Raw genomic sequence first — 18,088 nt, forward strand, 5'->3', positions numbered from 1 at the left:
TAATCTTTCATAAGTAAAATTTTGAGAACAATTCAAACATGATGGCATTGTACTTTTTGCCTTAAAAGTTGGGAGATCACTGCTTCTAGTAGACAGAATATTAATATATTTTTGCTATTATGAGAAGATAGTGTTCTTTGATCAGATATGTACCTGAATAAGATATTAGTATCATTTTGGATATGGTTTAGGTATTAAGTATGTAAAGTACCATTAAAAATTTTTTATTAGATATGGACACATGAATTTAATAACGCTGTAATAAAAAGTGAAGACAATCAGTATGCTTTCATTTTAAATTATTTAATGATAACAAACATTTACATTGTAGTTTAGTAAAATAGCCCAGATGAATAATACATATTAACCTAAAAAAGGTAGATATTAAAATGTTTTGCTCAATGAATAGCTTTTAGAGATAGTAAATCACCTTTATTTAAACTGTATAGACCGCTCTCACTGTGGAATAAAAGTAAAACTATCATATCAGGGAGGCTCTCAGTTAAGAAAATAGACCCTCATTTGTCTCAGTTCGTACAGTGTTTGAAAGAGACAAAGTTTAAAAGAATGCTTAAATACCTTTTTGTTTTTAAAATTAGAAAATTGTAGGTATCATTGAAAGAAGGATTCACATACTTGGGTTTAATTTTTAATGTTACTGTAGTATTCATTATCACTTACATAATCTCTTCTCAGAAAGTCCAGAGACATATTGTTTAACGTTGTACATTGTGTTACTCTAATTTGGAGAACAGATATCCAGTCCTTAAAGAAGGTAACGTTGTGCCCTGGGTATTCTGTGATAGAGATTCATTAGAATCTGGTATCATTCTTTCCTCTGCTATTTTAGTGTCCTTAAGAGCCACATAAACTTCCATATTAACATTTATTCTTAAATTACTTCTTCACACACACTTAAGCATTCCCTAGTTAATTTCTCCAGCATATACTTAAATCTCAATACAAGAGTATTGAGTGCTTCTGAAATTTCTTAGTAAGTAACCTAATTGTGATTTCTGTTAGGATTGTGACAGAGCTAAATATACTTCCTAATTCTTATTTAGAAGCCCCTTCCATAGGTCTACTGGAGGCTTCTAACTGATCTGGCAGTTTAGACCCACTATGATGGTATGGTCAGGCAGAGCTGGAATGTGAACTATTCTAGGGTTAGTCCTTTAGACAGTGTTAGACCATGGTTAATCTGGAAATGGGTCAGAGATACCAGGTTGTGTGGACTCAGTTTAACACCTTTGAGATTAGGTTCTCTCTGCCAGCTCCTGTGTGGCCATTACAGCCACTGAATCTAGCTGTGGCAGTGAACCAAAATACCCAACATGGAAGAGGGCTAAGGAGGAGCTGGAGATCAGAAGGCTACCTACTGACTGGGAGTAAGAATAGGCTGCTTGTAACTGGAAAGATGAGAATTCTTACAGCAAGGTGGAGCAGAGGAATTCAATGGACATCATTTTGATTGGAAAATGCACAATAAATACCAGTGTGGTCATCTGCAGCCCTCTTTAAATAATTTTGCATATAATATCAGAACTGCATTTAAATGATTTATGAACATCAATGAACTTTTTTAACAAAACATTCAAAAGTGCTATATTGGGTGAGAAGAAGAATAATACAGTATCAGAACTGCTTCTTAGCACTTTCAAATGGTTTCTGAGATCTAATGATGAAAAATTTGAAGGATCTTTTGGTTGCTTTTTTTCCTGTTTGGTTTTAATGATGCATTAGAATCTAAAGTATCTGAATTGTAGATGAATGCTTCCTTTTTGATCCTGGGCTCACAAGTCGGATTTAAATTTGTTCCAAGAAAAGGATTTTCAAAATATCATTTCCTGTTTGGGGTGTGTATATGTGTATGTGCATTCCAAATTTAAAATACCTCCGTTTATGAAAAACATCTTAGGTTTTCTTATTAGGAATTCTGGTTGATCTGAAAACTGCTGGTAAAGAAAAGTTAAAAAAAACACACACACAACTGTCCCACTGATGAATGGATAACTGTGATACATTGCTATTACCTGTTAGCTTTCACAGGCTGACTCTGGTCTTTGGGTTGGTGTTTTCCACCTGATTGGCCCGTTGACTTCAGCATTTTTAAAAATAAGGAACTAAAGATAACTGCTAATTTAGTTTGTTATTTTAAGTTCCTTTTCCAACAGCAGAGGTATTCTCAAAGTTTTGTTCCTTGGAAATTTGAGACCGTTTTTGTTTATTTGTCTCCTATATGCCAAGTTCTACTCCATGCCATAGATAGAGTTAAGGCAGCTGATACTGCTACATTTGTGAATATTGCTATCAAAATTGTTTTTTCCTCCAAAAACACTTGAGGAATTTATTTCTATTACACTTCACATGTCCTTATAAGAACTATAAATGATGAAGCATTTTTAAACATGTAAGATAAAATGCTCCAAATTTAATTGTATCTGCAATTCATTACAAAATAACTCCCCTTAAAGACAAAAGTCAGTTTTGTAGTCTGCTCTTAGTAAAAAATTGTTTAACTATTATGATTTTTGTGACTGGTACTTTATTTTAAACTTTTCATCCTTAAATTATGAAAAAACCTTGCAAAAAGAATGGAACTGCAAACTGTCCTCTGGTTTTTTGGTTTGTTTGTTTTTAAGAAACTAAGGAAGTTTACAGGTGAAAACACCACCTCTTTCTTTGTTATCCCATATTGTTCTGTTTTGTGACTGTAAGTAGCACTTATCTTTTTAAACCGTTTTAGAATCACATTTTCTTTACTTTGCATTTAACATTTAGAAGACCTATGTCTTATAACCAGGGAGAGGTTCTGTGGCTTGATGTATTTTTTTTCCTTACTACAATCCCAGTGAAAAAAAATAGAAATATGAAAATTTTGAAGTTCTATTCCCAGGCTTCCTAAGTTCCATTGTTATGGCAATTATAATAATAAGTATTATGAAAATTAGCATGATAATGTTGAAGTTATTGGGTGTTAATTTGCCTAAAAATTGTGAGGCTCTATTTTTTTTCCTTTTAATAAGGCAATGCATATTCTCTTTATTAAATGAACATGTCTTTATAGTATACTGTTTGTTCTATAGAGCAAAATTTTCCTTACATCTTAAATTTTTACCTTTTTTAAACTTAGAGATATACTCTTATTTGCAATTTGTTGGAATTTGTTGAGTAAGTCTACTGTCACCTAAGTTATATTTTTAAATCATAATTTTTATAATTTTCTAAATTTATTACATCCCCTATAATCATTACTCTTTCTATTCTAGAGTCCATAATGTTTTAGATAATGGTCACAGGTCTGACTCTTTCTACCCTACCTCCATCACTTTGATGAAGTTAATATTTTTGTTCACTTAGTAACTTATATTTATAAATTTACATGTTTGGCTCATTTAGTAATTTATATTATATAATAATCATATAATTACATATATAATAACCACATAATTGTTAAGATGGCTCATGAATCTATTGGTGAAGTGAAAATGGTATTAGATATCTAGAACCTTTAAAATTAAAAAACTTTAATAAGAATTTTACTTTGTCATTATAGGTACAATGTAAAATGTACAGTTGTTTGAATTTCCTTGAATTCTGTGAGCTGTTTTAGCAGTTAGCATATTAAAAGTCTTCAAAATCAATTTCATATTAATTTGAAGGCTGTTAGAATTTAATGTATCTATAAATGTAGTTACATATTTCATTCGTGGAATGCTGTTCTTTGAATGCTTATGCTGCTGTTAAAGTCTAATTTAGGTTAAAATTATTTAAAGATGACATTAAATTTCTAATGTTTGAGGAATAGATGGAGTGGAATATATGTATGAACCTCATATTTCTCTTTCTAATATACAGTAAGTGCCATCACTTTGTATTGCCTAAAATGTTATTATAAAAACAGTTCAGGTACCTTTTAATAAAAGAGTTAAATATATTAAATTTGGCAATACACAGTAGCTTAACATTATCATATTTGCTAAAGTATTTATTATGTATATAAATTAAGTAGCTCAGTAATAAGAAAATCTTAATTGTTGTTGACTATTAAAGTTGTATTCTTTTCTCCACAACTATCACTTACCCCCCCCCTTTTACTTAATATAGTAGCAATTTTTCCTAACATGTCAGTCAAACAGAGATAAGTGAGAGTTTACTGTATTTCCAAACCTCTGTAAGTTTGTGTTTGGGCACTTATATTTCTTACTTAGATACAAATACCTATTCTTTTTTCATGTGGTCTTATGGAAATATATGGTTAATTTGATTTGAGTTTACTGCATATAAATAGTATCATAGAAAAGTCTATCCAATGTAATCTCTACACTGAAACCATGCTGTAGTGCTATTTGTTATGCAGTGGGAGTAAGTATATGTATGATGGCCTGTCTGAGATTCCATGGAATTTAAATATTTAAGTACCAAAAGACTTGGAATGAAATCATCTCACATATGTATTGGGGTCCACCCACAGAACTCCACCATACAAAGTTACAGTGATGTTCCAGTGTATTTACTTTGAAAGAAAACAATGCAGACATTTATTTTTACTTTCTTATTGTAGGCTCCCAGCAGTCTTATGGAGACCCTTGAACAGCATCTAAATACATTAGAAGGAAAGAAACCCGGAAACAAGTACGCATTAGTTGTATATTCTAAATAAGATTAAAAATGCTACAGTCGTTCTTTATAAGAATGAGATATATCATGGTACCATGTATACTACTACAGATTTAGAGTATGCTTTATTGTAATTCTTCTAGGTTCCCTCAAAAACCCCATTCATCCCATTAACTTGTGGCAATGTGACCCCATATATAGGCACTCTTTCTGCAGGCTCATGCAGCAAATTAGTAGGTTGTACATAGGTTGCCTGAACTTGCTGACATATATACCTGCCCTTAGAGGGGATTCACAATATACCGAAAAAGAGTTGCTCATGTTTAAAAATTGAGGCTGTTGTTATTGGGCGTATGAGTAAAGCAGTTTCACAGGTAGCCTTGAACATTCTTTTACACTGCCAACCCTGTTGTGAAAGAAAGCAAAGCCCTCAAGTATAGTTTTCTGCATTTTAGACTCTCCTTACTTGAACCATTCAGCATGGCATACTGCTGACATTTTGCTCAGACATCTTTTTCATACAAAGAATAGCAATCAGCAATAAGTCCAACTTTACTGGATTTTCATTATCTTTGTGTTTGGGCACATACATTTTTCACTATTTTTACTCATTGCGTGCAAAAATGTCCAAGTTCCATTTTTTTTTCTTCTCTCTAGCAAGTATCAAACTGGTCTATTCACAAGACCCTGTGCTTTTCAGTCTTTGTGCCTTGCTCAAATTACAGTTCTGCTAGTCTTGGATACCGACCTTCCTTGTCTCCGTGTGTGTAAATCTTACCCATCCTGGGAAGGCTACCTCATTAAGCCTTCCTTAATCATGCACTACTCTGTGTTGTGGCCATTTTATTCCCACATATGTGGTTTAAATAGATTTTCTGAATCTAAAGTTCAGGGACTGTTTTATACTTCATTATCTCCACCTATTCTCTCTACAGAGTCAGCTTGAAATCTGTCTTTGTTGGTCCCAGCTTTTGTTTATTTCATTTAGATTGACAGCAGAAGTTAACAGAGATGTCCTATGAAGTGATCATTGCAGGGCTGTATGCTGATGATGGATTTTGCCTATGATATAGTTATCAAAATGCAACCTCTTTCTGCTTTCTTCTCTCTTGGCATTTGCCCAGAATCTAGATTCATGTCTCAGTGTTACTTTTTGCTTGTTGTTTCATTAGCTAAGTATCATTTCTATAATCCTTTCCAAGTTAGTATAAAGATTGTTGCATATTTTAAATTTTCAATGATAAACAGTGGTGTAGGAATCTCTCAGGCAGTTATGGCAGAGCGGTTGGGTGTGATGCATGGCAGGACTTCTCAGGGGCTCTGTCAAGGTTATCACCACAGTACAAGGTCTGCCCTGCTTCATCGTGGCCATGGATGATCAGAATTTTGTGGATAAATTGATGTCAACTAAAAGACATGAGAGTACGTTAAGTGACATGGAAGTATGTTAGATGACCACTTCCAGTTATTGCTGGGGCCACCCAGTATTAGAGTATCTAAGAAGCCAAAGGAGTTGTATAGGATTCGAGCAAAAGGAGGCATGAAGCCTAAGAAATGTCCTGCTCCTTTGATAGAAGGACCTCCAACTAAGGAAATATGCACATCCCCCGGACTTAAAGCCTCTCCCTTGGGCAATGCCTGATACGTATTGGTGAAAAGTCAGCTGGTCTGTACTCTTACCCTCCTCAGGGTCCCCCACACCCTGCACAGAACCACACTTTCCCCTTGTTAAATCTGCCAATGCTGCAGTCAACAGAAAAGCAGCCTATAGGGTGAATTTTATTAGCCCCAACTTCAAGTCTAAATTCGCCCCCTTGTGGCTGCTGCAAACTATTTTTGGAAAACTTAGCTATGTACACATAGTCACATTTCTAAGAGCAGGGAAATAGAATTTCAGTGATCTTCTGTTTTGAATTACCTTTGGCTGAGCGTAATGTTTCTCTCTCCTTTAAAAATCATTTTATGCTTGTCATATTTCTTTTCTGAATTGGCTGAGAGACTGAATATGAACTTGTCTTTTGCTTATTCCCTATTTTTAAAATAAATGAACTATAGTAGTTAACTGTTTTCTTCTTTGTATGTTTGTGCTTACCTGGGAACTTAAGTGAAGGGTGAGTACTACACTGAGTGGCTTTTTTGCATTTGGTTATTACTGAGAATGCAAAAAGCACTCTTAAGACTCCACATTTGGTATTTAGAACATTTATTTAAAACTGATTTCTGTCAATTTTACACATCTGTGTTTTTTCATCATACTTTTTTACTTGTCTCCCAAGGTGACTGGCATAAATGGTTTTGCTTTATTTTGGTCTTCTCAGATCAAGATTACCAGTCTCTCTTAGGTGTATTACTCTTAGATTTTGGAAATAAAGGGTTTTTTTTTTTTTTATTTGATTAGTAAACAAAAGATTTTCCCATGGCATATGGCAGGAATGCCAAAAGACAGTATTATAGAGAAAATTAAAGTTGTTTGTCTTTCAATAGCAGTATAAAATTATTCTAATCTCTGAGTCAAGGAAATGCATACAATGCCACATTTTTAAATGTCTACCATAAAAATATGTATGCTCTTTATATTTAATGGCTTTTATCCACTGATACTTATTTTTGAAGTCTTATATAGTACTGTGTGATATATTTGCATATTTTATGTTTCTGTGATTCCATAGAACAAAAGAGAAATTGATTTTATTTTATATGTGGGTTTACTAAGTGTTGAGGGTACAGGAAACCTGAGAAGAAGTCTGTTGTAATTAAAATTGTTTAGAAGACGTAGATAGGTTTTTCACATCTGTTTTTTTTTTTTGTCTCTGTCTACCATCTATAACCAAAATTATATAGAGATTATTATTGTGAATAAAACATAACAAAATGTCCTCATTTGATGGCTGACTATTAACATTTTGGAAGTAAACCTTAGCATTTTCTATGTTCGTCATAAAAACCCATGGATTTGTCTGTAGCATTTCACAGAATTTAGGAAAGGACTATATGGGTCATTCATTGTCTTCTAAAGTTATAATCGTGCTTTATTCTTCCCAACACAGTTCACTATGTACTAGATTTCTCTCATTAAAATTATTAAAATGAATATTGGCTTTTAGCAAATGTCATTAAATAAAAGATTGTAGCATTTTCTTTTATAAAGGACAAATGACCAATGGTAGGGTGTTAAGTCAATCAAGAAACCGGTGAAAGGAAGCAGTTTGTATGTTGTGTGAGAGGAACACACGTGCCGGGCCCACATGTGTTTTTGTCAAGACAGGCTGGAATGTGAAACGAGCGCAGGCTGGGGCATCAGACAGACTTGGACTGGAGTCTTAAATCCACCATTAAAGAATGGTGAGGCTTGGGCAAGTTATTTGCTTCACTGAGCCTTGAAGCCCTGGGATTTTAATCAGTAATTAATGATGCTTTTTAAAGCTATGGCCCAATGGGAGCACACCTCTGTTTCTGACCTCTTGTATGAAATCATGGCAAAGGCTAAGTATGGTACATACAAAGAGACGTCACATTTCCTGACAGTTTAGTTTCACACAAAATAATTTTAAGACTCTTAGTTAATTTTTTTAAAGGAGTACATGAATGTATTCTTATTTTAAAATTCAAATGATAGAGAAATACCACTGCCTGCAAAGTGCCAGGTGTTGTGTAAAGTGCTGGGGATATAAAGCAATGAGATGGATTCCCTTCCTTCAGAGAATTTAGCATCTAGTGGAAAAGACAGATAACTAAACAGACAAATAAGGTACAGTGTGTTAAGTGGGGTGATGGCTGGACAGAGACAGGAGCTTTTATTTATTTGCTTAATCCATGGGGTAACTAGAAGTGTCATTTAGTAATGGTGCTCATGGAGGAGCTTGGCAAACTGATTCTTTTGCTACTTATGGTATTTGTACTTAGGTTTGAGCATGATAATCTTTAAATAGCAGGTATTTGCAAATAAAGTTGAATATCAAAGTTATTAATGTGACATATAATAATACATTTGCTGCATTCAATAAAACAAAAATTCATGATACTGTACAAAATTTCAGTTATTAAATCTCTGCTAATTTTGTGTTGCTAGTGCTACTTGTGATATTTCCTCTGTAGATGAGTAGAAAGCCACCCTGCCATCCTGAACGACTCTGACACTAGGCTTCCTATTGAAATATATTTTTTCTTCACTTTGTTTTATTATTAATTTATTTTCCACCAACTTGGGTTGGTAAACAGTAAACTGTTGAGGCAGCTGTTTCTGAAGCACTTTGATAGAGATCATGTATAATAGTGCTAGCAATAATCTCACTAAAAATTTTTTTTACTGCTTTCTGATTTTCTCCTTTAGAAACAAGCATTGAGGTTACTGTACTTTTTCAAGCTCCCACCACTTTGAACACAATAATGGGAATACTTTCCATAGATAGTTTTCACTAGAGCTGTGAGCAAAACAAACTTCAGGAGTATACCATGTGGAAGTTGAGACACATTTCAGACACAGGGCTCATAGGGATTTTTTAAAGTCTAGTGTTACTTTTATGCATCACAATTGTGATTAAATGAATCACAGTGTACCTCAATGAGTTTTCTAACTTTTTAAAATAGTACACCAGAGGGTTTTTTTTTAATTCTGTAAAGCACTATATTCCCCAAGTCTTGTCAACATTTTTAAAATTCCAGTTTTATTTTTGATGGACACAGGCAATAATGATCAACTCAAGTTGCTAGAGATACACACAAAAAAACTTAAGTTTAAGAATCTCTAGTACTAGAAATTGAGTAGATGGAAAATATTGAAAGAGGATGTCATAATTGAATGAAAGAAAAATTATTTTTTAAAAAATAGTTTGTCCATTACTAAAACATCTGCATATAAACGAGTTAGTACTTGACCAAGCGTTACCAAACTTAATTGCTTCTACAAATTTATTCACGTATATTCAGGGTTTTTTTTTGGTTGCCTTTTAGATCTGGTGCTCCCTCTCCATTAAGTAAGGTAAGTTTGCTCTTTCTTTTGTTTTGACCATTTTAGCAATTTTTGAGTGTACAGTTCACTGCTATTAACATTCACTTTGTTGTGCAACTGTCGCTGTCATCCCGTTTCCAGAACTTTTTTCATCCAAACTGAAACTCTACACTTTCAACACTGATTCTACATCCTTCTCCTCAGCCCCAGGCAACCCCCATTCTACTTTCTGTCTCTGTGAATTTGACTACTCTAGGTACCTCAAATAAGTGGACTTATCCAGTGTCTCACCTTTTTTGACTGACTTATTTTCCTTAGCATAATATCTTGGGGAATTTATTTATGCTGTAGCATATGTCAGAATTTCCTTCCATTTTAAGTCTGAGTAACATTCCGCTCTATGTGTATACCACATTTTCTTCATCCATCTGTCAGCGGTCACTTGGGTTGCCTCCATTTTTTGGCTGTTGTATGTACATGTTCCTTTCATCAAAAACCAAAAAATAAAATCACCATGATCCAGAAATTCTAGTTTTGAATATATACATACTGAAAGAAGTGAAAGGAGAAAGTCAAACAGGTACCTGTCCTCATGGGTCCTCTATTAGGACTAGGTTTTTTTTTTTTAAGTAGGATAAATTTTCATACTTCTATATTTCAACTGAAAATAAATGTAACATTTTACTAGTTACAAAGCACATGCATGCTCTGAATCACAGCCCTGTGAGATAAATAAAGCACATGATTTTATACGTGTTTGGTTTAAAAAGTCAATTGTAGTTGGGTGTCTTTCTGCAAGCATGCTTTTTAGGCAGTCTACTATAATAATTTTAATAATTCTTTCACCTCCCTCTTTTTTGGTATATTGGAGGACACAATTGGGATTATCAATGACAATAGTATTTTTTTCCCCTAGGTCAGTAGTTCACAGCTACCATTGTACTTTTCGGGAAAAAAATGTAATAAATGTACTCTTTCATCTATGACAGATTTCCATTATGTGATTGCTGTTATTACAGACATGAAGGATATCATTATGACTGCAGTGGTAGTTCCCATACACCCTGTACTGTGTCAGTACCGGGCTGGCTGCCTAAGATTCCCTCAGGCAGCTCAAACAAAAAGATCCCTGGTGATTGTGTTATACAACCAGGTTTAAAATCATTATGTCTATGTGAAAAGTCACAACGTATGACTGCAGAGTAGAGTGTGGTAAAAATTATGGCATCATTCGGGATGATGTCTCCACATTTTGGCCAAATGAAATTTAATGGGTACTTCCTTTTTGTAATAACAGGATTATTCTGGTTCTGTTTCCCTAGCTCTCTCATCTCTTCAGAGCTTATAGTTACAAGGCAGTTTTTAATGGGTCTTTGAAGACCTTCACTTCTGCATTTATGTTGGTAGAGTTATTGTCATCATTAAGTTCTCAGTGGTATTTTCATAAACATCACTTTCCAAACTTATTTGCATGTATTGGTTTAAAAAACACTAATTTCTTTTAGAGGAGTTGTCAGTATCCACAATGGATGACCTACAAATTAAATTTTGTTATTCCTTTATATTCCCTTGATAATATTTCATGTTCCATTTGAAAACTTTTAATTTTTGGTGCAGATAAAGGCTTGAGTTAACCTTTTCTGAGCAACAATATCCATACTCGTGTGTTTGTCTTTCTTGACTGCTGAATGCTTAGCACTTGTGTAGCTATTTAATTGTGACTTCTTGATTCATGGACAGATAGGATCAGACAAATACTGTTTAAATCTAAAACCCCTAAACATTATCTCCTCAGTCCTTTTTCTAAAAATTTATTCTTATTAAAGCTTTCTTTTAAAAATTTTTTTTAAATGTTTATTTTTGAGAGACAGAGCACGCAAGCTAGAGAGGAGCAGAGAGAGAGGGGGGCAGATGATCTGAAGTGGGTTCTGTGCTGACAGCAGCAAGCCCGACATGGGGTTCAAACCCACAAACAATGAGACCATGACCTGAGTTGAAGTCAGACACTCAACTGACTGAGCACCCTGCCCCCACTGCCCCTAAAGCTTTGTTTAAATTTGGTCTATTTGAAATTAGATATCCATTTACAGCATTATTTGATAGCCCTTGGTTGGTCTTAGTCTTCATGTGTTTTACTTGCTATTATATAACATTTCCACTTATAGAAGTAAGTATTGGTGGGCTGGTTTGAGATCTTCTATTAATATTTCCCTTGTAGATACATGGAGAATTAAATATAGCAAATAAAGAGAAATGGAATTAACAAAATTCTCAACAAAATTTTTTATTTTTAATATTAACTGACTATTAACTCTTTAAAAATCAGTACAGGGAGGGGCACCTGGGTGGCTCAGTCAGTTGAGTGTCCGACCTTGGCTCAGATCATGATCTCACAGTTTGTGGGTTCGAGCCCGGCATCAGGCTGTGTGCTGACAGCTCAGAGCCTGGAGCCTGCTTCAGATTCTGTGTCTCCATCTGTCTGTGCCCGTCCCCTGCTCACACTCTGTCTGTCTGTCTGTCTGTCTGTCTGTCTCTCTCTCTCTCTCTGAACAATAAATAAACATTAAAAAACATTTTTTAAAAAATCAGTCCAGGGCACCTGGGTGGCTCAGTCAGTTGAGTGTCTGACTTCGGTTCAGGTCATGATCTCACCATTCATGAGTTCGAGCCCTGCATCAGGCTCTGTGCTGACAGCTCAGAGCCTGGAGCCTGCCTTAGATTCTGTCTCTCCCTCTCTCTTTGCCCCTCCCCTGCTTGTTTTCTCTCTCTCTCTTCCTCCCTCCCTCTCAAAAATAAATAAAAAATATTTAATAAAAAAATAAGTCCAGTGCAGGGTGCCTGGGTGGTTCAGTAGGTTGAACATCTGACTCTGGATTTTGGCTCAGGTCCCAATCTAACAGTTGTGAGATGGAGCCCTCTGTTGGGCTCCACAGTGAGCATGGAGCCTACTTGGGATTCTTTCTCTCCTCTCTCTGCCCCTCCCCCACTTGCAAATGCGCACTCTCCCTCTCTCTCAAAAATAAATATTTTTAGGGGCGCCTGGGTGGCTCAGTCAGTTAAGCATCTGACTTCAGCTCAGGTCACGATCTCATGGTTCGTGGATTCTAGCCCCACATCAGGCTCTGTGCTGACAGCTCAGAGACTGGAGCCTGTTTCAGATTCTGTGTCTCCCTCTCTCTCTGCCCCTCCCCCACTCATGCTCTGTCTTCCTCTGTCTCAAAAATAAACATTAAAAACCATTTTTTTTAAACAAATAAATAAGTAAACATTTTTAAAAATAATAAACCAGTCCAGGACAGTAAGTGTTAGATTGTATTTTACTTTTTTAGTTTTATCTTTGTCACATTAGGGACTGGATATAATCAAGACACCCTTAAGCTGTCAGTGCCTTGAATCTTGTTTATGAATTGTTCTTTGCCATCTGTGAATTATTTTGAAAGCTAGATTTATAGAATTTAAAGGCATCTGAGAAGACTTTATATGAAGTCTGATTAAGATGTGAAGGAAAAAGAATGGGCTTGGTTTTATAGCAATTATTACAATTGATAATTTTTTTTCACTTTTAGCAGCTAGTGAGATCTTTCCTGCTAATTTTATGTTTAGGAAATATCATTTAGCCTTGATTTTAAATACATGACTAGAAGTCATTGCAATATTAAGCCAAATATTTTCAACATAATTTTATATAAACCACATTTAACTTTTAAAATTTGAAACCTGTTTTGTCCAATATTGATTGCTTATTATAATTCTCAGTTTCAAATTTTCTTGAGTTTTTCCCTCCCACAGGGCATTACCCAAAAATTGCCGTGAATGTCATAGGTCTGTAGAGTTGAAGTCCTGTTGCTCTGTGTCCTTTAGATTCTCATTTGACTAGAGTGTGTTGTGCATCTTCACTTTCAGTCTTCTCCAGCCACAACCGTTACGTCTCCCAATTCTACACCAGCTAAAACGATTGACACATCCCCACCAGTTGATTTATTTGCAACTGCATCTGCGGCTGTCCCCATCAGGTTAGTTAATGAGCATGTAGTGAACTGTTTATTAATATTTTCATTAGGTTTTTGTTTTATTTTTGTGTGCTGAACCGCCATGTTTTCGCAAAATGAAATCTAGTCCTAGTAACATGATAGTTTGGGCTATTTTTAGGTTCACAAAATAAGTCCTTTGACATTTTAGTCAGTTCCGTAGGCCTAGACTCTGAAAGCATCAGAGAGACCTAAGCTGTGGAAATCATCTTCTTGCTCAGACATTTAGGAAAAGAGGTAGAATAATGGTACACACACTTAAATGATACGGAAAATGCTTTCTGAAATTAGCCTCATCTTGTGTGAAATTTAAAGGGTGTCTTAAGGTGCTTTAAAACAAAACAAAACAAAACAAAACCTTGCAAGTGTGGGCCAGTTAGCTGGTACTTATGAGGAACTCAGACACTGGTGGTAGGAAGAGACCATCAGGATCTTCCTAATCAGCTTTTATTAACACCTAAATGTCCTAACAGTAGTGAGAAAAATGGGGATGACTGTGCACTGTGTACAAATCTCAGGGCTGCTTACAATGAAGCCCCAACTCAAAGAGACCTCCTCAAATCATAATTTTAGGTCACCTTTGTTTGGTTGCTGCCTTGAGAGGATTTATAGTATCTGTGACTTATTATGGATGCCCTATATTTGGAGACCTGAATTTTGAACTAAGCAATAAACACACATAAGGTTCCCATGTTAACTATGTGTGTTACCCCCTGCTTGCTTAGTTCTGCTTTTTATAATCACAGACTTGGTAAAACCAAGTCCTTTTTGCATCTGTACTAAGATAAATTGCTTCTTATAAAAGCTTTGATTCAGGTCTTAATGATAAATATGTTTCCCTATCCTGGCACTTAGACCAGTTATATTTATGAAGTGAATATCAAAATTAGGCACATTTCATGTGCTTTGAGAAAAAAAAAATATGTCGAGGAATCCTGTCTTCAAAAGAATATCACTTGAAAATCTAGTATGTGAAAAAGATAAAGAGGGAACTGCTATTTATGAGGAAGGGTGGGGAATCTGGCACCCTGGTGGATTGGTACCTGGTCTGGTAACCTCTAGAGCGGTGGGTTTCAAACCCGAATGAAACACCTGGGACCATGTTAAAATGAAGATTCTGATATAGCAGGTAAGAGGTGAGACTAAGACTTTATGCTTCTAACAGTGTCTCAGGACGTTACTGGCTTAAAGACCACACTTTGAATAGCAAAGCTCTAGGCTCCTCCTTGTAACTTCTACAGATGGAGGAGCTTTGTAAAGCACAGTGCCAACCGAATGAGAATAAAAAATACAGAAGTAAATTTTAGATGAGGCTTCTTATAGGCAAACTTGATGTGTTGTAGTTTAACTTAGAAAAAGGTATTATTTTTATTTTATTTTATTTCATTTAATTTATTTTATTGTTAGTAATCATTCATTTTAATATTCTTTGCTTTCTAAATTCTTAAGACAAAATTTTTTTCCATATAAAACAATTTAGAAAATAGAGAAAAGGAAAAATGATTCATGATTCTTACTCTAATACCTTTAATATTTGGAGTACACTTCCTTTTATCACACTCATAACCAGCACTTCACATGCTACCCCGTGGACATTAACGTATTTAATAAAATTCCCCCTTAATTTGAGGCATTTAGGTTTTCTCCTTTAATTTCTGCTTTATGATTTGTTGAGTGACCCATTGACTGAGGTTTGGTTTACCTGTGTTATTGCATATAAAACAAGAATTGGCAAACTATGTCCTGTGGGTGAAATCTAGCCCGCTGTTTTTATAAATAAAGTTTTATTGGAACAAAGGCACATTTATTTGTTTATGTATTGTTTGTGTCTTATTTCATGCTACACTGTCAGAATGGCATAGTGATAGACCATCTAGCTCACAAACCTAAAAACTTCAGCTTCTGGTCCTTTTCAAACTAGTTTACCAAGGCTTGGTATTGAAGAACATGTGCTGTACTTTCCAAAATACTATTCTCTTACTGGATTTAAAATATCCAAAATCTTTCATGGTTTCTGCATCAGTCTTTATTTAAAAGCATCTTCACATTATAAAATTTTAAAATCTGATGTTCAAGTTGCATTCTCCTTTCAGCACTTCTAAACCATCTAGTGATCTTCTGGACCTCCAGCCAGACTTTTCTTCCGGAGGGGCAGCAGCAGCCACGGCACCAGCACCAGCACCACCTTCCGGAGGAGCCACTGCGTGGGGAGGTGAGTGAAAGCAGACAGCCGTGTCGTCTTTCTGTTTAGTTGTTTTTACTCAGGCAGTTATTGTTATACTTACCTTTAGTTACCCAAAATGTTGCCAGGAACTTAGAAAATGCCAAGAATGGCATCTATCGATTTAAGTATATATTGAGAGAGACAGAAAAAGTACCTATAGTACAGTTAAAATGTTCAGGTAGTCATATGGTTTTTATTTTAAGAGTTGGAAAACGGCAGTATTTTTCTTTGCTATTCTAAACCTCTGATTATTTTGGGGGGCACCTGCTGGCTCAGTCAGTTAAGCATCTGACTCTTGGTTTCGGCTCAGGTCATGATCTCATGGTTTGTGGGTTTGAGCCCCATATTGGGCTCTGCACTGACACTGTAGAACCTGCTTAGGATTCTCTCTGTCACTTTCTATCTTCCCCTCCCCTGCTCACACTCTCACAAATAAGTAAATAAACTTTAAAAATAAAATAAAATTCTAATTATTTTTAATAATTGTTTTCTAAAAATTCAGGCATTAGAGAATTGGGTGTTCCCATGAACAGCACTTGTAATTTAATTTGTTCAGGTGTAACCTCCTTCCTGGATTACTTTTATACCCACATTGGTTTTAATTCATAGTGGATTTAACTTCAGCCAGTTGAAATCTGGGATAGATTCTTGTTTGTGCCAGAAAAGATCCATGCTAAACTAACTGAGAAGAATTTCACCTAAGTGCTTGATTCCCATTTTATTCATGGATTGTAGAAAAATTAAACTTTTATAAGTATTTGATTAAAAAGCAAATAAAATAATAATGAAAAATAAGTTAATTACTGCATAATTCTTAGTGCTGCACAGAGTTGGTTTTGAATACCTTGCACTATTGCACCAAACTATCAAAATAATTTTTTTAAGTTTAAAAGTGATTCGTACAACTATAGGAACAACACAGAGGGAATAACATAAGTAATGTAATGTAACAGGAGGTACCCCATCATAGCTCCCCACACACAGAAAAAGTAATTTGGCAACCATCCGTGAACAAAGTGCCTTTGTGGGAGCTTCGGGATCCAGGTAGGAGGTTGCAAAACCCCACTGGAGCCTAATACCAAAGGAGGTTGTTTTAAGAAGGCAGGCCTACGCCCACATAGGGGGCTCACCACCCTTCCTCCTGGCTACAGACCTGGAAACACCACCATGCCTCTGTGGACACGTTTATAGTCCTGTTTGGCATTGGTCCTGCCATCAGCAACATCAGCAAAGGGACCTAGGAGGAGCCATGCTTGCCTTTGCCTCGGGTAACATGTCTGCTGACCTTGGTCTCAGCTGTCGTTTCTGAAATGGCCTGTGACCCAGCTCCAGACTCTCTCAGTCATGGTCTGGGTGCAGTCCTGCCTGCACAGGAATCCAGCAAGAGACACACCTGTCTGTGCCCCCAGAGGCAGGCCCAGTGACCTTAGTCCAACCTCAGATCCTGAAGCAGTCCTGTGACTCAACTCCATATCTGCCCCGCATAAGGGAGCATTCCTGCCCATGCAGGGACCCTATGGGAGACAAGCCCATCTGTGTCCCTAGAGGCGGACCTGCCAACCTTGGTCCCAACCTTGGTCCCTTGTCCCCATGAGCAGCCCTATCATGTCCCAGCCCCACCCAGCTATGGTCCAGGAGTAGACCTGCCTGCCCAGGGACCCCATTGGAGCCACACCTATCCATGCACTTGCCATCTTTGGACTCAACTGCAGACCCTAAAGTGGACCCTTGTCCCAGTTCCAGCGCTACTGACCAAGGTCCTGAAGGTCCACTCAGGGATGAGGCAGAATTGGAACCCATCCAAGCCCCTGGCAAGAGGCCCACCAACCATGGACATCATAGTATACCCAGCAGGTAGCCACATGACCCAGCTCCAACTCCACTCACCTGTGATTCTGTTCTGATACTCTAGGCAATGTCATTAGCCCAGAGCAGGTGAAAGTCTTCACCTGCCAAAATGAGTCCTTGGAAGAGCTGTTTACTTCTTTAAATTCACAAACACCGACACAAGACTACATGGATCATAAAGAGTCAGGGAAACAAACATGATACCACTAAAGGAAACTAGTAACATTCTTAATAACTGACCCTGAAGAAATGGAGATTTATGAATTGCCTGACAAAGAATTAAAAGTAATCATCTTAAAGAAGCTCAGTGAGATGCAAGAGAACACAAATAGACAACAAAACAAATCAAGAAGACAATACATGAATAAAATGAGAAGTTTAATAAAGAGATAGAGGCCATAAGAAAGAACCAAGGAAAAA

General features: G+C 36.1%; 1 protein-coding gene across 11 annotated transcripts in view; it reads left to right on the forward strand.

The window, feature by feature from the left end:
* The window catches only part of SNAP91 (synaptosome associated protein 91), a 147,167-nt gene that overhangs the window by 70,572 nt on the left and 58,507 nt on the right, over nt 1-18,088 (forward strand). For all 11 annotated transcript variants that reach the window (XM_053222506.1, XM_053222507.1, XM_027057327.2 and 8 more), the window contains exons 10-13: nt 4,565-4,635; nt 9,571-9,598; nt 13,472-13,581; nt 15,690-15,808. In XM_053222506.1, coding sequence (XP_053078481.1) covers nt 4,565-4,635; nt 9,571-9,598; nt 13,472-13,581; nt 15,690-15,808 — 328 coding nt within the window. The remainder of the gene's footprint in view (nt 1-4,564; nt 4,636-9,570; nt 9,599-13,471; nt 13,582-15,689; nt 15,809-18,088) is intronic.

The sequence above is a fragment of the Acinonyx jubatus genome, chromosome B2 (genome assembly GCF_027475565.1).
Source record: "Acinonyx jubatus isolate Ajub_Pintada_27869175 chromosome B2, VMU_Ajub_asm_v1.0, whole genome shotgun sequence".
NCBI classification, from domain to species: Eukaryota; Metazoa; Chordata; class Mammalia; order Carnivora; family Felidae; genus Acinonyx; species Acinonyx jubatus.